Source organism: Lemur catta, chromosome 3 (assembly GCF_020740605.2).
Source record: "Lemur catta isolate mLemCat1 chromosome 3, mLemCat1.pri, whole genome shotgun sequence".
Classification (NCBI taxonomy): domain Eukaryota; kingdom Metazoa; phylum Chordata; class Mammalia; order Primates; family Lemuridae; genus Lemur; species Lemur catta.
Window position 1 is genome coordinate 30832713 of NC_059130.1, and position 24281 is coordinate 30856993.

The window sequence follows — 24281 nt, forward strand, 5'->3', positions numbered from 1 at the left end:
AGGCTCCCTTGGAACAGCAGGTGGGGAGGGGCCCCTAAGGGTCAGAGACAATTCAATCCGAAGCTTCTACTTTCTGTTTTAATTGTGCATGTGTGGGTTTTCCTGAAGGTGACTGGGTTACGACTTTCCAGGCAGGGAGGCCAATGACCAAGGGGGACCATGAGCCAAAGGTCATTGACTATACAACCCTTAATAAAGTCACCCACAGCAGCTTCCTGTGGGTGTCGTCCTGGCCAGCAGTTGAGCACTAGTTGTGTTGTGGCAGACTAAAAACCAAGAACCAAGATTCAGATTATATTCCTGGCTTTCAATCTTGGTTTCCCCCATGGTTTTCTGCTCACTCTTCTAACATACTCTGCTAACAACTTCTTCCCAGCTCAGGGCATGATTCCCAAGCAGAGAAAGCATTCATTCAGTCATTCATTCATGCATGTATGCATTCATGTATTCAGTTATTCAATAAAATTTTACCTAAATTCTGGGTAATATTCTTGGCACTAGATATACACAGAAAAAAAGATATACTCCCTATCCTTATGGGAATTATAGTCTGGCATCAGAAGACTAACAGAATAAAAGCAAACACACTTGTGTAGCAAGTGTGCTGTGGTGGAAATCTATGCATCATGTGAAGAGACACAGTGGAGATTAAGGAGAAGTAAAAGCTTCCAGAAGAAATGAATATTTGAATTGGATGGGATTAAACTAGCGAAAAATAGAAGAGATGGGTGGCCACTGGTAGGATCCAAGATGGAAAGGAAGAAGGACTGAACTAAGGCAGTGCTGATGGAGAGGAGGAGATAAATACAAGAGGTACCAACCAAAGAGTCAAAATCTGCAGGGCTCTGTGACTGATTAGATGTGGATTGTGAGAGGGAAGTCAGAAGCCAGGCAGACTCCCAGGTTCCTGAAGCTTGTTTTGACGAACTTACAAATTTACTTTGGTTTTGTTTAAAGCAGTTTGCTCTGATTCTCTTGATTGAGGTCTTTTTTTTTTTTTTTTTTTTCAATAATTCTTCACCCTGAGATTTCCCTTAGAAGCCATTCCAGACTTCCTGTGATCAAGCTAACCACAATCCCAGTATACAAATTCTGCAGGGCTCTCCCAGATTAGCTGCTTTCTTGATATTTTGTCTCAGCTTTAGCCTCCTTTCTTCTTTCTTTTCTTTTTGACCAAACTTAGCGTTGTCATTTTCTGAATATCCTGGTGACAGCTTTGTCTGTGTCTCACAGGAAACTTCCACTCCTGGTGGCAAGAAACCATACACTATTATTGACCTGTCTAGCAAGACCAGGTATGATAAGGTATAAATGCCCCACTAAGCAATGAGTCCAGAGCCGAAACAAAGATAAGGCAAAGGGTGGAGAATCAGTTCTATAGCTGCCTTCTAACAATTTTAGCTTCTGTGCATAACTAAAATTAGAGTTTCCTTCCAGCATTTTCCAATTAATTAAAAATGTTTCCCTTTTTTGTAGCATCAGATACATAGGAAACTAAGAAGAAAAAGAAATTTTAAAATCTAATTGTGGGATTGGTGGATACAATACTGGGAGAGTAAAAAAGATGTTGGCTGCAAGGGAAAGACAGTCATAGAATAACAGAACCCCACAAATGCAGAGAAAGTTAAGGGTCATCAATATTGTTAGAAAGCCTCTGACTCCAGCCAGAAATATTTTTAGGATTTATTATTACATTAAATAAAACATGTATGTTTTCCATTATAAGTAATTGATGATCCTAGACGGCAAACTAAGCACTGATATTTAAATCTGCTCACTTTCAAAGTCCCATTAGATGATGAAAAAATTTATAAATCAAAATAAAACTATATACCCACTGGGAATACAAGTGGAGAATATTGGTTCTGGAAAGTTGTGGTAGGTTAAAAAACCTGAAAATTCTCCCACTTTAAATACTTATAAGTGGTGGATAAATATGACATAATTTTTAAATACATAACTAAGCATATAAGAAAAAAGGGAAATTCCCTTATTACAGATAAAAAAAGGAAGTGAAAAAAGAGTGTCAAACACATAAATTGGCATTACTGTTCCCCCTGGAGGAGTGAGAGAGGAAATTCTATACTAGGTAATCTTTATGATTGTAGCTTCTAAAGTCCATGTGGAATTAGGAGACAAAACTTTGGGTGAGAGAAAAAAGAAAAATGGACAATAACTACACAGAAAGGATTGCTGGGGAGATCAGCATGCCTGGCACACCTGGAGATGGATAGGAACAAAGAAGAAAGGCAGGGACCACCAGTATCAGCCATGTGGCAGGGTCTACCATAGTCCACAGTGGCCTGATCTGCAGAAAACACCAGCATCTTTCACCACTGAGCTGACCAACAGGCATCCCTGCTGCAGACCCCTAGAGAGGGTGATGCTGCTGCACCTCACCCCTCAAGAAACAGGTTCTATTATGCTGTCCCAGGACCAGGGCTGTCAACCCTCATAATACTTGTGTGTGCCTGCACTTCAGACCCCAAAGCCACAGCCATTCCTCATGTGCCCACATTTCAGACCCTGGCTCTGTGGCCACACTATAAGCACCTACACCTTAAAAACTAGAGCCATTATTGCTGCAGTTATGGCCCCATCCCAGGCATTGTAGCATCAGTTGCTCTTCACATGCTCATGATACAAACCCTGGCTCTGCTGCTGCTCTGTGTTTGCACCTCTGACATCTGAACCACCACCACTGAAACCTACCCCACTGCCTGAACCCTAGAGCCATTTTACCTCCTCATATGCCCACTCTCCAGACCCTGGCTCTGTGGCTGCACCTCATGTACCCAGGCCTTAGACACTGGACCTACCACTGCTATTGGCTAGTCTACTTTGGGCCCCAGAGCTGCAGTCTGTCTACATGTCCCTATGCCCTGGACACTAGATCTGGCACCACAGTGAGCTAGCCTGCACCCAGACCCTAGAGTCATTATGCCTCTGTGCATACCCATACTCTGGACCCTGGCTTTTGCAATTGCTCCACAAGCACCAGTGCCTTGCACACCATTATCAGTGCAGCAGTGGGGGTGCCTGTGTCCTGGGCACCGTTGCTACCACCATCCCAGACCTGAGCCATCGATCCTCCACACGTAACCATTCTTCAGGCCCCAGCTTTGTACCTGCTCCAGAAGCACCACATATCAGACAATGGTGCCACAACCACTGCAAGTACACCCTCCAGTTGGACCTGGAACAAAGAGGAATCCCCTCAGCCAGGTCTTCCCTGATAGGCAGAAAAGAGATAGAAAGGACCACAATAACCTTCACCACCAAGACTCCAATAGCTCTCACCATTGCTGAAGACACCTACAGCCTTGGCCTCTGAGAACACTTGCAATCTTTGCCAAAATCAAAGTTGCATGTAGACTATACTGCTGTGCCCTCATTAGAGCCAGAACTGCTGCACTTCACTCAGCCAGCACCCTCACACCCACATGACGGAGAAGGTATTTCTCCCACTGAAACCAGTCCATACCAGTCTATAATGTCTAGAAGAGGTGACTGCTCCATCAATGTGCAGACATCAAAGAAAGGCAACAAGAAACATGAAAAACCAAGGAAACATAACACCACCAAAAAAACACAATGATTTTTGAGTAACTGACTCCAAAATAATAGAGATCTATGAATTGCTTGACAAATAAATAATTCAAAATAATTGTTGTAAGGAAGCTCAGTGAACTATAAGAGAATGCCAAAACAATTTAACAAAATTTGGAAAATAACACATGAACAGAATGAGAAGTTTAACACAGATATTAAAATTATTTAAAAACAAGAATACAATAATGAAATTAAAAAGTGCAATAGAGGCATCAACATCAGAATTGATCAAACTAAAGAAAGAATTTGTGAACTTGAAGATAGATTATTTGAAAATATTCTGTCAGAGGAGAAAAAAGAATAAAAAGGAATGAAGAAAGTCTACAGGATTTATGGAATAGCATTCAGAGAGGTAACATTAACGTTGTAGGAGTTCATAGAGAAGAGAAAAAGAAAAAGACTGAAAACTTATTTAATAAAATAATGGCTGAAAAATTTACAAATCTAGGAAAAGATAAAAGCATCCAAGTATAACACCTGGACTCAAATGTTTATCACAGCACAATTTACAATTGCAAAGATATGGAATCAACCTAAGCACCCATCAATTCATGAGCAGAGAAAGAAAATGTGGTATATAAACAGAGACACACACACACACACACACACACACAAATACACACACACACCATGGAGTACTACTCAACCATAAAAAGGAATGAAATAGCACTTGTAGCAACTTGAATAGAATTGGAGACCATTATCCTAAGTGAAGTATCTCAGGAATGGAAAAAAAAAACCCACCACATGCACTCTTTAATAATTGGGAGTTAAACAGTGGACTTACATGGGCACAGAGAGATGTAACAGACATTAGAAACCAAGAAGTGGGGAGAGAGAGAGGTAAAAACTTACCTGTTGGGTACAATGAACACCATTCTGGCAATGGACACATGAAAAGCCCCAACTTAAGCACTATATAAGATATTCATGTAACAAAAATATTTGCACTCCTCTAATATTTTGAAATCAATAATTTTTAAAAATAAGAGTTAATCTTAAATAAAATAAATAGCCATTTAGGCAAATCATAGTGACAATGCATGATACCGAAGATATAAATGCTTAAAAGCAACAAGAGAGAAAAGATAGATTAACTACAAAGGAACAACAATTAAGCTAAGAGATTTTTCAAAGACAATAATAGAAACTAGAAGACCTTGAAAAAAATATTTAAACCATTGAGCATAAAACCAAGCTATAAATCTCAAATTTTACTTTTGGACTCTTTGGACAAATGAGCTCACAGGTCCTATCAAAAAGGACTAGAAAGTTTGAGTTCATGAATAAAGAAATTAAGAAGTAAGTAGTGGAATGTAAGAAGCCATGGATAAGGTTTATTGTAAGTATTAAGTTAAAGGAACACTCATACAAAGAAGTTCAAGCTTCTCGTAATATGGTGCTCCAATTTCATCCTCTGAGGCCCTCCCTGAGTTGCAAACACACAGCAATGGCAGAGACAATATAAAAACCCATGTTTGTCCTAAAAAAATAATAATAAAAATAAAAATTTACATGGGCCAGAAACAGAAACTCAAATCAGAAAATGTCAAGGAAAGCAGGAAATAAAAAAGCAAGGATGTTAAGAGGAAGCACATTCAAAATGTAGAAATAGGGAGGTGGGGCAAGATGGCTGACTAGAGACATTGCTTGCTGAACTGTCAGGGAGGGAAGGTAGGGTTTCACGTAAAGGAGAGGGGAGATGAGATGCAGCTCAGGTGTAGATCATAGAGAGAGGTGCCAGAGACTGCCAGGAACTTCATGGAGGAAAACTGCAAAGCAGAGAAGGAAGAACATAAAGAAAAAAAGATATTAGCAAGGATCAAACCCAGAGAGGCTCCGAGCCCAGTGAAGGGGTAAGGAGGGGGAGATCACTTTCTCCCTCCCACACTCCTTCAGTGACCAGCAGGCTACCAAGTTTTGTGGAATCTTTTCCACCCCCATGAACCCAAGCATTGTGGCAAGCATGGAATAGTGGGGAGAACTTGCATGATCCCACAGCTTGGACACTCTATGTGGGGTTCCCCTCCAAGGAAAGTGACCCAAAAGGCTGGAAAGTGGCTTTTTTCCATTCAGACTCTTATTCCTCCCTCCCCTTTCCCACTCATTGCAACTGGGAGAGCAGTTTGAGCCAAGAATTTGGTGAGCTACCTCATCTCCCCAGCTGGTGCACCCTGCAGTCTGAAGTTTCTATAGAGACTAGGGCCCATGCCTTTTCCCTTGAGGACCTCCAGGGGACCCAGACCACCTGATCTGGAAGCTCCCTGCCCACGGCATTTCACAGAGATGCATGCCAGTGGGTCAGATATGCAGGCCAGGTCTCATGTCTGACTCGAGCAGGTCACTTGGGGACAGGGAGCAAGGGGGCTGGACTCAGGGGGCAAGGGAAACCACATGGACAGAACTGACTGAAGAATATCATGGAGGTCTGAGACACAGCGATCTGGGAAAGTGCCTATCCCCCACACAGAAAAGCCTCGCTGTTGGAGTAGGGTGGGTGCTCCACAGGACCCACCTTTGGAGCCATAGCAACCAAGCCTGGTGCATGCAGGCACTCAGGCTGTTGGGGAACTGTGACCCCTCCCTCAACCACTGCAACTGTGAGAGTAGTTTGAGCCAAGACTTTGGTGAGCGGCTGCCTCTCCCCAGCTGGTGCATACTCCAGGCTGAGTTTTCCACAGATGGGGGGCCCACAATTTCCCTTTGAGGACCTGGGGTAGCCATTCTGGGAGCTCTCTGCCCACCAGCATTTCACAGAGATGCATGCCAGAGGGTCAGACACGCAGGCCAGATCCCTTGCTCACTGTACTTGAGCCAATTGCTGGGGGACATGGGGGAACGTTTGGGAGCTAAACTCAGGTGGTGAGGGAGCCCACGTGGACAGAACTGATAGGTGAATACTGTGGGGATCCAAGACACAAAGATCTGGGACAGCATGCATCCCCCCTCAGGAAAGCCATGCTATTGGATTAGGGTGGTCCTCCAGCAGGAAAGATCCCAGACCAGGGTACCATAGCAACCAAGTGTTCAGGCCCCTCCCCCAGGATCAGCCCTCTTGAACTAAAGAGATTGCCTTAATTTTCCTCCCAGTGGCTCCACCTAGGGGCCAGGAAAACAACCTCTGAGCCTGACCAAGGTTTTGCAAAGCCTTCCAGCCTTGCACAACCCAACCATGCTCTACCTCACTGCCTTGCTGTCTCTGCTGTGGTGGGGATCAAGCAACACACTGGGAGCTACAGGGTCCCTCCCAAAGCCTGGGGCATTCAAGAGCTCCACCTGAGGGAATAGAGCTTACCACAGGCACAAAAGAACATCTCTGAAGTTGGTTCTCTCCTGCAAGCATCAACCACTGAGTGAGAGAACAATGCCATAGCTCATCACAGTTTATACCAACTCAGTCAGTGTGTTGCTGATTCTTACTCACAAATACCACCCACCATCTCAGAGATTAATCTTGGGGACCCAGTACAATTCACACTGTTGGGAAGAGATGAAGACAGCAGGATAGATGCAACCCAAGGGGACACTGTCTATTAGGGAAGAAAAAAGTTATGGGCGGCTCGATCTGGGAGGGGTCTCCCTCTTCCACTACAGACCTCTGGGCTGATAGGGGAACTGCTCAGAGTCTGTGCAGAGACATTCTACCAGACAGCAGGTGCAGCAGAGATCTGGTGCCTGCCAATCCCAACCTACTGTAACTGATGACATTCTGATCACTCTGGTGCATGAACCCAGGTCTATTCAGGATACAGCCTTCCAGAAGTAACCTTAGCATCATCACTGCCAGGCTGAGAAGGGAGCAGATGCTCCCCTGTATTGAGCCCTGTGACTGGGGGCTGAGCATGCATCCTCCCTGGTGTGGAAGCTGAACAGGGTGGGGGGGCCACAGACACCACAGATACTACTTGGGAAGCCTCTGGTGACTGCCTCAGTAGTAGGTCCTAGGTGTGGGGAGAAGAGCCTTGGCCAAGTAGCAGCTCTGGCCCACCTACATGGAATCTGGGCCACTGAGAGAAACCTTTGCCTCTGAGACTGTGCATCAGCAGCACCCATGTTGGCAGAATAGCCCCCCACATGGGCAGATCTGCCCCGGAATCCCCAGAGCTAGCTCTGAAGCTCTCACTGTGCCTGAGCCCAAATCTCCATAGTTTTCCATAGAGGTTGTACTAATTTTCAGTTGTGCTCACTGTTTGCTAGCCACTGTTTCTAGGTGCTATATATGTGTATATTAACTCAATTCATACTCATAATAGTCCTAAGAGTTGCATTACTAGTGTAAGTAATTATAATTATTTTCATTTTACAAATGAGAAAACTAAGAAGTACGGATATTACAACATTTATCTAAGGTCACAACGAATAAGTGGCAGAGTTACATTTAAAGACACTGCTGTGAATCCCATTATTGGGCATCTACCCAAAAGAACAAAAGACATTCTATAACAAAGATATCTGCACTCGAATGTTTATAGCAGCACAACTCACAATTGCAAAGATGTGGAAACAACCCAAGTACCCATCAATACATGAGTGGATCAATAAAATATGGTATATGTATACCATGGAGTACTACTCAGCTATAAGAAACAATGGTGATATAGCACCTCTTGTATTTTCTTGGAAAGAGCTGGAACCCATTCTACTAAGTGAAGTATCCCAAGAATGGAAAAATAAGCACCACGTGTACTCACCATCAAATTGGTTTCACTGATCATCACCTAAGAGCACATTTAGGAATAACATTGATTGGGTGTCAGGCAGATGTGGGTGGGGGAGGGGATGGATGTATACATACATAATGAGTGCTATGCGCACTGTCTAGGGGATGGACACGTTTGAAACTCTGACTCAGGGGGTTTGGGGGGCAAGGGCAATATACGTAATCTAAAGTTTTGTACCCCCACAATATGCTGAAATAAGAATAAATAAATAAATAAAAAGAAAAAAATAAATAAAGAAAATAAATAAAGACACTGCTGTGGTATTAGGGTCCATGCTCTTAAGGAACTTTACAATAAAAGGTACTTCCTTCTTGATTTTTTGCTGCCTTATCAAGGTGAAAAGTAGGTTATGTTATTATCGAATATATCATTTTGTAATAATAACTAAAATAATATTTTAGCTATTGTAATAGAAAATTAACATGTATATTTGATTCTGACCCATAATTCCTAAAGGGATACCTGGGAACCCATTCTCTGACATAGTAACGTTCGTTTATCTACATTCCTCAGGAAATTATTGGATCTATATTACTGTGGCAGTAAGGCTAAGCATGTGAGATACATGTTATACTACTAGGGTACCTTATTTTGTTAAAAAAGAAAACATAATAACACCATGATAATTTTTAAGAGTTATTTTGTACATTCACAAAATTTGTATTTTGCATTGTTTTCCTCTTTTTGTACTTCAGAAATGCTCAGTTTCTGAAGCGTCTAGTTTATTGTATGTAGTTGTGAATAAACTTGAAGTTACCCTTGACATTTCCCTTGTTTCATTCTTTTTGGTCTTTTATATATAAAGGTATGGAAATTGTGCAGAACTTATATAGCTAGAACCTAAAATTACATATCTTTTAGATTGTATTTTTCTTGAGTATTTTCATTTCCAAGATGGTGCGAATTTACTTCCTATCATAGAAACATAAACATTGAAATGAAAATATAATGTACAAAATGTCAAGAATGTGAAAATAAGTGGTCTGTGATCTCCCAAAAAAAAGAAGTTATAAGAAAAAGACAAATAAATACATTGCAAATAGGAAAAGGCTAAACACAAGAAACTTTTATAAAAACTACAAATTAACAGTGAATTTATGAAAAGATGCTCAATTGTGTTAATAATTTTTAAAAATTTAAATAGAATTAACACTGATACTCTCCCCCCACAAACTGATTCTTTCATACTTTGTTGGTGGATGTATAAATTGATATACAGCCTTACTGGGGTGACATTTAAGAGTATTTAACAAAAATATCTAATGTGCATAATTTAAAATGTAGTAATCCCAGATTTATAAATTTATCCTTCAGATAATCCAGAAGGAGTGTATAAATATGCTTGTACAAAGACATTTGTTTGAACCTTGTTTTTATAATGTAAAATTTTTGGAAACATCTTGATGTCCATCAGTGGTGAAAAGGATTAAAATATATTATGATAGTCCTTAATGCCACTAAATTGTACATTTAAAATGGTTATAATCATCAATTTTATGTTATGTATGTTTACCATAATTTAAAAAGAAAACATATGATTTATCTATACAACAGAACACTATGCAGCATTTTAAAATAGTATAATGGATCTATACACAGATTTGAAAATATTTCATGACTGTTTGTTAAATAGATATACTTCTAAATATCTATACTGATATATACATATAAATGTTTATACAGAAATAAAAAAAAATAGCTAGAGAGCTACATGCTTAAGTTTTTAACAATGGTTACCACCTGTTACGTTAGCTTATAAGAAAGACTTTAATTTTTTACTTTATATACCTCTAAATTGTTTTAATTTATGAGTGAATATGTGATTGTTTTAAAATTAAAATACAGACTTCAAACCATATTACTAAGATTTCAAAAGTGTGTGAATAAAAGAAGAAACACTGCATTCATAAAACCTCTAGAGGCTACAACAAATATAGAACTTTGGATGTGGTGAAACTTACAAAGACTAATAAATATGGAGGCTGTTAGATTGGCCTGTGTGTACAAAATATGTCACTAAAATTGAGTGTAATCACAATAACTTTTTATGTCACTTTGTTTTAATTCTAATTTGATAGTAGTGACTCAAAATAAACCAAATCACGTATTTTAGGTGGAAATAAGATGATCAATTAAAGTAATAGGACTGGGGTTTTGTACTGTCAGGGCAGAGAAAGCACTTGTACAAAATGATAGACACAGCTCTTTCTGTGGAGCAGTCTTGCAAAATCACTCACCTTGGGTTCTTGCACTCTGAGCTTCACTGACCCGCCACCCCAGCACCCCAATTTTTTTATCTCATCCTGTTTCCTCTTGTAAAAAGAAGTCAGAACACAATTTGACCTGTTCCTAAAAGAACCAGCAAGAATGAGGTTCTGATTACAAAATCCTTCCCACTCCTGTGCCCATGTTGGTTCTCCTAGGTGGTTTCTTCAGGGCTGTGTCAACTTCATCTCACAGTAGATACAGGAACAGGCTCACGGAGAACAGCACCTGGGTGAGGTGACTGGAAAGCCGACTTGCCAGAATCTCTGAAGAACGTATCACATCTGGGTCTTGGGGTCATGGATGGTTTTCAAAGAGCAGAATCTTCCATAACTTTACATAGCATCTTCATAGTCCACGTCTGTAACGTTCGCCTTCCTCAGCCTAGAGTAGATGTCTAAGGGGTCCTAGAAGCAACAGGTACATGGATAGGATTAGAGCAGGGAAGACAAGTAGAACGTGCCTTCTGTTGGTCCTCTTCCCCAGTTAGCCTGGATGCACCACACCACACAGCATTAGAATTATAGCCTCTTGCAAGACTGTGGCCCAGCACTTCCAGAGGGCCTGCATCTCACTGGAGGGCTTCAAAAGGGCTCCTCCTGAGCTGCAAATTGATTTAAATATACAAGGCCTTCTCTTATTCTTACAAGCCATTCTTAGGCAGTCCCATGGGTTGTCAGGTTTTTCAAGGTTGTCAGAATTTTGCACTCAGAAACTAAATTTAGCATGTCACTGGGGTTTACCAAAGACTTGAATTCTGTCCTGAAACATCTGGCTGACACACTACACTAGACAAAATTGCAAAGCACCTACTGTCCTTGCACACATGCACAGAGTTGGAATTCCTGCAATTTTCAGAAAGTATTTTTGTAACATCAATTTGAGTATCTTAAAATATTCCAGTTTTAAAGATTGATGATTTTTAATGAAAAAAATCTCTATTAGCTTAGCTTCCTTCATTCAATACTAATTTAGTTTGCTGTTTTTTGTTTAGTTAACCTTATAGCACAAAGTGATGGATGTTTGGTTCAACAGTATTTTAGGATAAAGATTTTTAAATGAATAGAATTTTTAGACTAAGTATACACTGCAGTTTGACTACAAATCATCCCTATGCCCATTGCTAAAGTGAGTATGCATGTAAGCCTCTGAAGTTTCCTTGTACAATGACATCTTATTGTTATAACCAAACATTTTTAATACTTCCATTGTTTTGGGCAATAGGGAGGAGGAGGCAGACCATGGAATTTCTGTTCTCCCTACATGGCTACATTTTAAGAAGTTTGAGAACCAGTCACCAAAGAAAAGAGAGAAAGAACATGGAGGAGAGAACAAGAGGGACTCTTACCTTACTCTCTATAAGTGTCCCCAGGGGTTCTACTGTGGAGAAAATGTAAGTGCTGTGAGATCTCACTTTTATTGAAAGTCCTTCACTAAACTTGTGTCAGTAAAGTCTTCTTCCTCTCCCATCTGTTTCGTATGGATTGATTTCCATTAATATTTCTGTCTCACTTTTCTGTTTATAGTAAAGATGATTCCTTTAGCATCCAGAGGAAGATTGGCAGACTGGGGGTAGAAGGGTAAGGCCAGGAGGGCCCTGTGCTAGAGTGGGCCTTTCTACCTCTCAGCTTTTCTGGCCCACCATGTGTAGGACGAGACAACAGCACCAACCAGGCCACTGTGCTGGGGTGCTGCCAGGAGTGTGTGGGACTGCTTACAGAGGGCAGGTGGAAGCCACCATCTCTGACACTGTTGTATGACTGGGGAGGGAAGCACAAAGTAGACCAAGTTGGCGTCAGCACTAGGCTCTACTTGAGGCAGCTTCTAAACCAAAGATTGGGCTCCAAATAGGCACAGTGATGCTCACAGCCAGCTCCAAAGGCAAGAGCAGCTTCCATCTGCCATGCAGAGCCACTGAGTGTCCTCAGGCTTCCAGGAGAGACAAAATGAGAGACGAGTTTACTCCTTCGTGTCTCACCTGCTGCTGCTGATTGTTCCTGCTGGATACTGTACACTAATGAATATATCTCATCCCCACTTACAACATTCACTGAAAGAAAAGAAAGGAGATATCATGGCACAGTCCCTCATTCCTGCCTTTCAACTTACTCCATGCCTACCACCTATCACAGCCATGAAGACAACTGAGTCATTCATTTGCAGAGGAGGCTGTGCCCAGCAGGGTCAGGCTTGGCTAGCAGGTGTCACCCCCTTGGCCCTTCCCTGGCGTGCTCTACCCACTCTGGCCCAGGTCTTTAGGAAGCCTCACCATTTTCATATGTAGACTGTGGCTGCATGGGGGCAGGTGAGTTGAGGTAGGTGAATTCTCGGGGTACAGGGCGGGGAGGGATCCTGCAAACACAGAAACACATGCTGTCTCTCTGGGACCACATGGCAGACATCCCAGACATTGCTATTTGAGAGTGTGAATAAGACACTGAAGGGGAGATGCCTGTTAGAAAGGGTCCCGAGCAGAATGCAAATTTATGGGGAAATTAGCAACCAGAAGTCACAGCAGTGTGGTATGAGCCAGGGCCTGTCCATGGGCTGAATAGGACATTGCTGAGTGTGCACTAGAGTGTGTCCTCCACGAGTGAAAGGTCCTTATCTGGCTGGCTCACTGTAGTACCGCACATACCCAGAATGGTGCCCTTCCCATCATAGGTGCTTCGTAAATATTAAATGAAGAAATATTAATTCACCCCAGGTGGAAAACAGGTGTCTGGGCAGAACAAGCAACTTGAACAAGGGGCAGAAGAAAATGGTCATGCATATGTACATGTAGCACTCAAAGAGTGCTACTGTGATTGGGAAACAATCTCTGCTTATTGTTGGCATAAATAATAATACACTATAAAATAGGTCAACTAAACATTGATGTTTCTAGATGGAAGTATTCTTTAAATCTTTTCCTCCTCCCTTCTAAACTTCTAAAGAATTTCATCAATAATCTGTTCAGTATGTTTATTACTGTCTGTCTTGCACTCCAGAAATGTGTATATATCTTATTTGCCCTAAGATTCTTTAAAACTCTCAAATATCTTTCCATATTTTCACACCTCCCAGCACTCAACAAAAAGACTTACAGACTCTCAGATACTGGTTGACTGACTGAATGAATGCATGGTTTGGGTCAAATCAATGCAACATTCTTATTCTGCAGATAAATATTTAAGATCAGTAGGAAAAATAAGGAAAGGATTTAAAGTAATTGGTTAATATCTTAAAGACAGGAAATGTCAATGAATGTTCAATGCTGCAGGTGGGAGAATGTGAGAGTGAGTTTTGGGTATGATAAGACAGGAAAAAAGCTCATGAGAGAACAATTTTAATTTTTAAAAATGGATTTTCTGCATTATCAGTATATATCAAGAAAGGAGAGGCCTCACCTGGGTGGATCACTGACTGAACGTCTTCCTGCAAGCCAAACAAATGAAGACACGTCAGTGGAGGAACCTCCTCGGTGCTTTCATACAGCCCCTGTGCGGGGACGTGCCTCATGCCTGGATGCCTGTTGCAGAGGCCACTGTGTGCCCTGCAGACATCCCGGCAATCATGTAAGAGCGTCCACTTCAGAGACGAGGAGACTCAGGTCCAGAAGAATGAAGTGAACTTCTCAAAGCCAATTAGTACCAGATCTAGGACTTGAACCTAAGTCTTTGAGCCCTCACATATATTAAATGTTTTGTTTTTGGTTTTGCAATCATACCACCGATTTTATCATGACAAAAGTCCTCGAAGGCGAGTGCTGACACAACCATGTTACAGGTGGAGTGAGATGCCCAGAAATGCCAGAAACACTTAGAGTTTAAAGGAGAATCTCACACTGTCCTCTTTTGCCTTGTCTCCAACTTGCTGAATGAAGAATAGGAGACCGAAGTTAAACATACAAATAAATATGTAATTACCAATTGCGGTAAAATGTGAAGCTAAATAACTTGCATCTCAGAAGAGAACCATTGTGGTCTGTGTGGCCAGGTGAAGTATCTTGGAGAAAATGACACTTCAGCAGAAAAGTGAGAAAGATCCAACAGTGTGTGTGGATGTGTGAATGAGCACTTCAGATAAAAAGAAAGGCATGTGGCAATAGTCTAAGGTGGATAAGAATTGACACACTGACTTCAGAACTGGCAGACTGTTAGGATGGTTGGAGCTGCTGCTGTATTCCTCTTCTAGTGACTAATTAGCTATTTTAAATAGAGCTGTCTTTTCATACAAAAATTAAATAACAAAAGTACAAAATGTCAGCTGAGCCTCAACTAATAACACATGGAGGGTGGAGAACTTTACCAAAAATTTTGCACTGCTTTAATAGGCCCTGTTCCCATGTGCTGGGAGTGTGAGCAGCTTCCTAGGTAAGGTGGCTAACAACATAAATTCATCTTTTGCAGTATACACGTCACAAATCCAGCCCATTTCAGTGAAAACAAAGGTCACAGTAACAAAATATCAGTCTCCATAAATACTAACCTATTTTTCTCTTGAGCCAATAGCAAAATAATAGGGCCGCTGTGGAGGGACCCAGGGTGCCAAGCAGCCCCTCGATGATTCCTGATGTAAGATGATCCCTTCTGTTCTGGACAGGCACTGGGGGGAAAGACCTGTGCGTGAGCTGCTCAGAGGAGGGGCTAGGGGTTCAGAGAGCAGGCGTCTTGGATGTGCGTTGTGCCCAAGGTCTGCTCTTCCAAGAGGGGACTTACTTATTTGTCTAGGGACATGCAACTTATCACATTGATGAAAAGAGAAGGGAGGCGCCCAACCTTCTTGTCCTCCAAGCCATTACAATACATGACCCCCTGACAGCACCACCCATAGAAGCCCTGTTTTGGGTAGCACACCACCAGACACATGTGGAGTCAGTGAAACTCTCCCAGGATGCTGGGAAGGAGACGTTGACCAAGACAATTCCATAGCTTGAGTTATACCTGTGAAGTTGAGTGTCACCACCTCACTGCGCTGGGCCCCCAGGCCATTGTCAGCCTCACAGGAGTAACTTCCAGAATGTTCTGCAGTCAGGGAGAAGTTGAAGGACCCTCCTCTTCCAGAGGGGGTCGAGCTGCTCCCCAGGGTGACATCCTCATGATAATATCGGTACAGGATCGGGGGAGAGCCTCTAGGGGCCTCACAGTGAAGCTCCACCACGTCCCCCACCACAGCCTGGGCCCCGGGTGCCGTGATGGTGAGAACAGGGCGAGACACTGGAACTGACAGAGATAGTGGATCATCAGAGAGGGTCTTTGACCATGTGACAGACTCATAATCCCTGCCCACCGAGGCTCAGCCCCCGTTAGCTTCCCCAGCATGCCCCAGGGAAATGCGGAGCCCACTTTGAGATATGCTGTCTGAGCCGGGGGTTGTGGCACTTACTTCTGACAGTGATGCTCACCAGTCCGCTGGGCTTGGGACCGAAGCCATTGTCAGCCGCACAGTAATATTGCTCAGCATCACTCTTCCTCACCGTTGGCAGCTCAAACTCCGCCGTCAGCGAGTGCTGGGTCTTTGTTCCCAGGTTTAAACCCAGTGCCCCTTTGTACCAGAGGAAGGTGATGTTTCCTGTGCCCTTAGCAACCGAGCAGACGAAGACCAGCTTGTCTCCCTCTGTCACCTGTCCCCCTGGAGGCTGGGTCTCCAAGCTCACATCAGAGATGGGGACTCCTATGTGAACACAAGATGACAAGGGGGGCCCTGAGTAGGGAGTTGCAGGGACATGGAGTAAGTGTGACAATCCTGGAAGCAAAGCCTATGAGTAAAGTAAATGACTATATAGTTTAATGGGGGGGGAGGGGGTGTGGTTCTGCTGATTTAGAATCAGCATTGGTTGGGTTGATGGTTGTAGGGTAAGAAAGACACCACAATATTACTATGGAGGGCGTGGCATTGCCTCTCTCCCCAGGACAACGTGACTCCCATTACCCTGATCTCTCAAACTCTCCTCTTTCAAGGCACAATAGTACAGTGATCACAATTCCAAATTGTAAATCAACCTGCCTTATTTGAATACTGGTTCCAACTCTCTTACTTGCTGTGTGTGCTTGATCAAATTACCTAACTTCTCTGAGACTCAATTTCCCATCTGTGAAATGGAGAAGGTAATAATAGTTATCTCCTGAGATTGTGAAGGTTCAATTATATAATACAACATGTGTGAAGCCTTAAAACGGGGCCTGCTGCATATGAACTGCTCAATGATTTTTGTTGTGGTGGTGGTCCGGTTTCACCAGTGTTGAATTTTTACCAAGTCTGGGAAGCCCAGCCTTCTGGAGGTATTAGACATTTGCCTCATGGCACACAGGTGGGTCTTTGTCTGAGAATGGGAGAGGATGTCAGAAGTATCAACCCTGATGTGGAGTAACATGGTTCAAAATCACAAAACACTCTCCTCTTTTATCTTTTGGAATCAAGCTCCAACTTCCCTTCCACAAGCTCTGCTCTGTCTACTCTTTGTACCTCTTCTGCAGGGCCTTCTGTCACCACCTCAGTCAGACATCCTCCTCCTCTGAGTCTCTATTGACACAACGCAGCACCGCACAGTTCACCCTGTTTGCTCAGAGTGCTGGTCGGGCACCAACTTCTTGTAGTCAGGGACCAAGTGTTGCGCAGCTATGTTCCCCACACCCTCCAGCACAGTGCAGACACACAGTAGGAGTTTCCTAAATATTCTATTTGCCAAATGGAAACAGCAAGAATAAGAGACGGTCCCTTTAAGGACCCTAACAAAGAGAAACTCAGGTAGCCTCTCAAAGGGCTCCTACTCTCAGATGCAGAACCCAACACAAAGGGAGGACTAGCCTCTTGCCACTGCCTTCCTCGGCCCGCCCCGGGAGACTGGCCCCCACTGGCACTCACTCCACACGTTCATCTGGAGTATCCGGCTTCTGAAGACTTTGGGTGCCACTGTTTTTGCTTCACACCAGTAGGACCCTGAATCTTCCCTCCACACAGCAGCAATTTGGAGCTCCCGGGAGCTGCTCCAGCCCAGCCTCAGGACCCGTTCATCTCTGAAGAAGCGGAACTGGGGCTGATCATCTGACCAGTGTGGAAGGGACCGAGTCATACAGGTCAGGGTCACTGGGCTCCCCTCTGTGGGCTGGGGGGGGCTGGCTATCAGAAACAGCTCTAGAGAGAGAAATCCAACACAATTGCAGGGCAATGGGGCTCAGAGTTCCTGGTGAGAGACACTTTGTGTCTCAGCACTTGCAAACAAGACTCAAAGAAACAGCCAGTAGGACACACGTACCACACTTCATGTCACGACCGCCGCCCCCCAGTGGACCATGAACTCACCCTGCTCACCCTGGTTCATCCCGCCCCTGTGTGGCAGCATCTCCAGCCAGAAGGCAACACTTACCTTTGACTGAGATCTTATTCTTTTTTGAAGTTTCTAGCCATGAGCTAAAAACACCTTTCTGGATGCCAGTACAGGAATACTGAAGACTGTCCCTGGAGCTGGCATTGGAGATGCTGAAGCTTGAAGTTTCAGTAAAAGTGAACACATTTCTTTCATCCTTGTCATAAGCCATATTGGTAATTTTCTTCCATTCCCTTTCCTCTGACATCTCAGAATCACACTACCTCTTTCAAAGACAGAATATGGGACCTGGAGGATCAGTCAGTCAGGGAGAGACATGGAGCAACTCAATCCTTTCTTCACTGACTCTCTCCTGCCCCTATTACTGCTATTTTTATTGGAAGAAAAGGGGTGCACTTGCTTGGAAATATCCTGTACCCACCATCCATACAGCCCAGCTCCCTTGATCTGGGATTCTAGACAAACCTCTGTAGAAACCATGATATGAGGGGCACATTTAATCCATATCTGAATCCTCAGGGATGTATCCCTTTGGGGTCTTGGGGACTTTTTTCTGGATGGGTAAAGACGGCCAAAATTGTGCTCTGCTCTCACCTCTCTCTTTATCTCCCCAACTTGCAACAGCCCACGAAAAATGTCACAATCCCTAATAGGATTGACTTTTGAGACATTTGTTTATCCAATCCTCAGAGCCCTTGCCCTGTGGGAATTTTTAATAATTTCCCTAAAAGAAGCCTCTTTCTCTCCTCACCAGATGAAAATAACAAGTGCTCCGCATCACAGGGGACTGATTCCTCGCCCCGATATCTCTGATCACCAAGCCCTTCTACTGGAATACTTTTCCCTGGGAACTTTTAAACATTAGTTCCAGCCATGGTACCAGAATGTTTCCTTTGTCCTGGGACATGGAATACCCCGGATATTAGAGTCACTTTCTTTCCTTGGAAAACTGTGGTCACCAGAAGACTGACCAGCAGCACAGCTTTTGGAGCTGAGCAGAGAAAGAAATTTTAAGCAAAGCATTTAGGCACCTGTAACCCACTCCTCTCAGTGGCACTGTGGTAGGGATGGAGTAAGAAACTGGACGGGGCCGATTGTAAGGTTCTGGGGCCCAGTCTTGCAACACAGAGTTTGTTTCAGTTAATTCTCAGATAGCAAAGACTACCTGGAAAATATCTGGTGACAGAAACTTTGTTTCCTTACCCTTGCTATGACTTTGGATTTCTGCTTAGGCCGGGATTGGGCCCCTGGGTTTAGGGGTAAAGGTGAGACCAGACACAAGGCATGCGTGGCATCAACACGAGGCATGAGTTAGACTTGGCCAAACGTCAGGTGAGGAGTCCAGAAGACTAGGTTGAATCTCTCTGGTCACAGCCTCCAGAGATCCTGTGTTCCCTAGTTGTACTTGCAGCCTGTGTTTGTAAGGTAGCAGGACAACCTCTTTTAACCACATGGTTGGTATTTTATGCACAGGAGGACAGTTCTCACATATATTAGATTTGAACATGCTTTAGTGAAAGATTTCTTCTGAAGGGAGGAAATATTTCCTCCTCTCCTCCTCTGGTAAAGGTAAGACTTTGAATCAGGATCACAGCAATGAAATAATTTGCATAACCTGGGGTCTGAGAGAGAAAACAAGCTGGGGTAACCGGTGTGGCTGCAGAGTGGAGCTAAAAATAGGAAGGAGGTAGCAGTGCTACTTCATTCTGCACGTGGCCCCAGGATTGACTGTAATGTTCTTCTCCACTGATGTGTGGTTTCGGCATTTCCTCCATCACCCCTGGTGGAGCACCCAGCTGAGGAGCACAGGGGACTTGGAGCCCCTGAGTCTGGAAGGACAGAGATTCTTCTAACATGGGTCTTCAGTGCTCTCTGCCTTCCTTGTGCAAACGGCATCTCTCTCCCTATGCTGGGACTTCTCAGAGAGAAGACTGTGTTCTCAAGAAGGTCACAGCAAGACCTGCTCACTTCACTGAACAGGCACGTGTCAGGTACACACCTGGTGTGAACCCAGAGCAGCCCAGACCAAAGGAGCTGCCATCTGATATGTCAGACAGCCATCCACAGGCCTTCTGTGCTGCCCTGAGTGACAAGGTACCCACAGACCATGAAGAAAGGGAAGTGCAACTCACCGATGGGTTCACAGAGTGGAGCTGGGAGAAAATTCAGCAGAGATCAGTACAGAGCAGCAAATCCACACATCCACAAAGTTTAACTCCTCCAAGAGCTTTCCTAGCAATACACTCTCCTTCCCTTGTGATCTCCCTGTTCTCCACCTTCCACCCGCCTTTCCTCTTTCTCTTCTCGTCCCTCCCTTCTTTCATTTTCCCTTCCTCCCTGCTTATCTTCCTCCCCTTCCTTCCTGCCTGCCTTCCTTCTTTCTCTCTGTTCCATTTCCCACATTCCATATGACCCGCAGGACACCTGCTCTCAAAACAACACATTTTGTTTTTAATGATCATAAAATAGCTTCCAGTAACTTTTGTCATCTGTGATTAGGAGATGGAGTTTTTGTTCTTAACCACTCAGCATCTCCCTTTTCAAGCCCCTCATTCCCACTCCTGCCTCCTCTCAAAGGTCTTGACAATCCAGCTCCAGACTCACTGCCTCATGGTAACAGCAGTCAGGCAAGGGGAGTGCAAGGTCTCATGCTCAAGGCACGGGGCCCCTTTGTAAGATCAGAGGAGGCCTAGGTCCAGAGAAGAAATTCAGATTTCTCTGAAGATTCTCTTCTATCCCAAGGATTTGACCATAATATTATGGCATAATGGTCAAGAAGGAAAACTTCTAGGGAGAATGCAGGCTTTGTAGCTAGATGACATAGATTTGAGTCCTGGCTCTTCCTTTTACAAGATGTGTGACCCTGAGAAGCATGTTTCAGGTGCCTGTGCTTTAGTTTCCTTTTCTGTAAAATTTAAATAAGGTGGTATCCACCTCACAGAATTGTTGTGAGGATTAAATAAGTTGATATCCATGAAGAGCTTAGAATAGTGCCTGGAATTTACTTAGCAGTCAATAAATATTGTCTCATTGTTATCTCTTTTAGGCCATGTTTAGTTTGAGATACCTGCTTTTTAGGTTAAATGATTACTTGAATAATTAGCTCCCCAGGTAGGAGGAGGGAAGCAATAGGAGCCAGCATAAAAATCATATTTTATATATTCGTCCATACAACAAACAATTGTGAGTGCTTGCTGTATGCCAGGCATTGTGCATGGTGCTCGGGTTACAGGAGTGAACATGAATGACAGTCCTTAATGTCAAGGAATTTGCATGACAGTGGAATAGGGCCAATTTAAAAAGAAATATACAACATTATTTCAGAGGATGATTGGTGCCATAAGCAAAATAAAGCAGAGAAACAAGTTACAGAGTATCTTAGGATGGTCTTGACTAGATAGATTCTAACTCAGTAGAAACTTGCATGAAATCAGGTCACAAGTCTTCTGACTATTTAGGAGAGAGCATCCCCGGCAGAGAAGACAGCAAACGCAAATGCCTTGAGAAGGGAATGAGCTTGTCCAAGTAGCAATGAGAAGGCAAGTGCATCTGGAGCTGACTGGGAGTGGGAACACTGGTAGTTATTAATGTGTAAGAAGTGGCCAGAACCTGGCTGGGCGCGGTGGCTCACGCCTGTAATCCTAGCCCTCTGGGATGCTGAGGCGGGTGGATCGCTCAAGGTCAGGAGTTCGAGACCAGCCTGAGTGAGACCCTTCTCTACTAAGAATAGAGATAAAAATTATCTGGACAACTAAAAATATATATAGAAAAAGTTAGCCGGGCATGGTGGCACATGCCTGTAGTCCCAGCTACTCGGAAGGCTGAGGCAGTAGGAAGTAGGCAGAAACCACTCAAGGGGGGCTCTATGGATGTGGCCAACAGTTTTGGATTTCATTCTAGATGTGATGGGCAGCTATGGGCAGTTCTGACTTAATTTATATCAGTAATATCACTCTGATGGTATGAGGAAAACATATCATGGAAGTACTAGAGAAGCAGGAAGAACAATAGTGTGAATTTAGTCTAGGAGAGTAAAGATAATGAGTCAGATTAGATAGTACTGGTGCTATAAAGTGGTCGCATTTCAGTATAAATTTTGAAAGTAGAATCAATAGGAATTGCTTATGGATTAAATAGAAAGTTCAAAAAAAGGAGAGGAATTACGTATGACTCCTAGAGTTTTGGCCACAGTGAGTGGTACAGACATTTAATGAATTGAAGAAATTCTGGGGAAAAAGAGGTTCAGTTTTGTTTTGGTGGTGGTACAGGTGGAACATTTGAGTTTAAGATGCCTGTTAGACACCTGAGTGGCAGTTAAATACATGAGAGGGATTCAAAAGAGAGGTCAAAGCTAGAGAAATAATCTTGAGTTTAAGCTTAAAGTAACACATAAAGTGACAAAATTATATAACTTGGTGAAATGAGTATGGATTTCAAAGAGAAGTCTGGGTATCAACATTGGGAAGTTCCAACATTTTGAGGTCAGTAGTGAATCCAACAAAGAGACTGAGAAGCAGCAGACACTGAGTTAGAAGGAAAACTAGCAGAATATGATATTCCAGAAACCAAGTGAAAATATGTTTCCAGAAGAGGGAGTGATCAAATACCCCTGGGAGATTGAGCAAAATAAGAAATTAAAATTGATTCCTGGATGAGGCAACATGAAAGTCGTTGATGACGTTAGCAAGAGAAATTTTAGTGGAAAGGAAGGGATAAATGATTTATTATAGTGGGCTCAAGAGAGGAAGAGGAAGAACTACAGGGACCTAGAGCAGTTTCATAGTCACCAGGGATTAGGGATGGGGAAATATCTGACGATAAACAGATTCATGGGATAAGGGAATTTTTGAAGTAATGGAAATGTTCTGTATTTTGATTCTGCTGGCTGTCATGTGGCTCCAAACCTTTGTCAAAAATCATAGACAATGTTTCAAAAAAGTGAATCTTAATGTAATATAAATGAAAAATGAATTTTAAAGAAAGAAGGGCTGGGAAGAAGTAAAGCAAAGGCAGCAACTCACTGAAATTTTTATAAAAGGAGACAGAAATAAATGGTGCAGTAAATGGAGGAAACTATCAGATCATATTTCTATTATTTTAAGATAAAAGACATTGTAAGAGATGTCAGCAAGATGGCTAACTAGAGGTGCCTAGCCCTCATTCCCCCCATCCCCAGAAAATGACCCAAACAATGCATAAACAGCTACATTTTGGCTAGATTGTCTAAAGGAGAGTGCTGAAGCACAGTAAGAGAATGGCAGAAACTCTGTGGAACACAGAAACTCAGGATGGCTGCATGAAGGAGGGAATGAAACACCCTTTCTTGACACCTTGTTTCCCTAGTTGAGATCAGCTTCAAACCCGAAGGGACTTTTCCCTGCAAAGGAAAGATAAGCAGAAGGCCCCCAGAAGCTCCCATTACTTTTTTGCTCCTGAGAATCCTGCAATCTTCACAAGCCCTAAGCCCTTTTTAGGAAGCTGCCTGGAGCTCACATAGCTGCACTATTCCAGAGAAGGAGCCCACACTGTGCCCACCCCCATTACCCAATCTACTACTGTATGGCACTGTCTTGAAACTGGAGCCACCTCTAGAGTGCAACCTGCTCTGGGGGCCAGTAGCCACTGCATCTGTCTATCCCTGGGGCTTTGCCTCCATTGCACCATGCTTGTACATGGTAGTGTACCATTCCCTAGCTGAGCTTCTGTAGCTCCCTAACCCCTGGGAGCAAGCTGCCTAGGAGGCACTCCATCTTCTCCATCCCAGTGGCTGCAGTGCCCCAATCCTGGCCACTCAAAGCCTAGGCTCAGTAGAAGAGTTGTGACTTTATCACCCTAGCCCACATGGTGCCCTGTCCACCAAAGAACAGGTTGTCTTGCCCGGCAGGTAAGTTAAGCCTGAGCCAGCAGATCAGCCATGTGCCCTCTCAGCAAGTGAACCAGCCCAGCACCCTGCCCCCAGGGAAGCTGCAGCTGAGCTGTTAGACCAAACACATGCCTCCTTGGTATGCAAACCAGCCTAACACTCCCCGCTTGGGGGAACAGAGTTTTGGCCCAGGAGAATAGGCACAACCATGGTGTCTGAGATTGTGTGATGCCTCCCCCCACCCCAAGAAACATAACTTTGGCTGATCTATAATACCCTGCCCTCTGGGGCAAACAGCCTCAGCATCCTGACTCCCTGGATCTGGAACAACCCTCGGGAGTTGGAACTGCTGAGGCACAGCACCTTTCTGGGGAGTAAAGCCAACATTGTACCACTGCCCACCCCCAGAGCCCAAGCCGCAGCTGCCCCATCACCATTCCTGGGTCCTTGCTGCCACTATACATGACCTCACAGAGCTTAGGCCACTGCTGAGTCTCACTGCTCCAGAGTC

General features: G+C 43.6%; 1 protein-coding gene across 1 annotated transcript; it reads right to left on the reverse strand.

Moving 5' to 3' along the window:
• Positions 1-10052: 10052 nt before the first annotated feature.
• Positions 10053-18118, reverse strand: FCRL1 (Fc receptor like 1). Its single transcript, XM_045546518.1, has 10 exons — positions 17947-18118; positions 17445-17753; positions 15966-16253; positions 15524-15802; positions 15069-15185; positions 13988-14015; positions 12868-12950; positions 12577-12648; positions 11947-11978; positions 10053-11005 (listed from the first exon to the last, which is right to left on the reverse strand). Exons 1-10 carry the CDS (start codon positions 18116-18118, stop codon positions 10934-10936), a joined length of 1452 nt encoding a protein of 483 aa, XP_045402474.1. The 3' UTR covers positions 10053-10933.
• Between the last annotated feature and the right edge of the window lie 6163 nt (positions 18119-24281).

Excerpts from the sequence above, each read along its gene's own strand:
- FCRL1 (XM_045546518.1), bottom strand. The coding sequence starts at position 18,118 with ATGGCTTATGACAAGGATGAAAGAAATGTGTTCACTTTTACTGAAACT. Across the intron at positions 15,186-15,523 it reads GGTGACACTCAACTTCACAG|TGCCTGTCCAGAACAGAAGG; the intron begins GTATAACTCAAG and ends CTTTCCCCCCAG. Across the intron at positions 14,016-15,068 it reads TTGGCTCAAGAGAAAAATAG|GAAGACGTTCAGTCAGTGAT; the intron begins GTTAGTATTTAT and ends TTTGGCTTGCAG.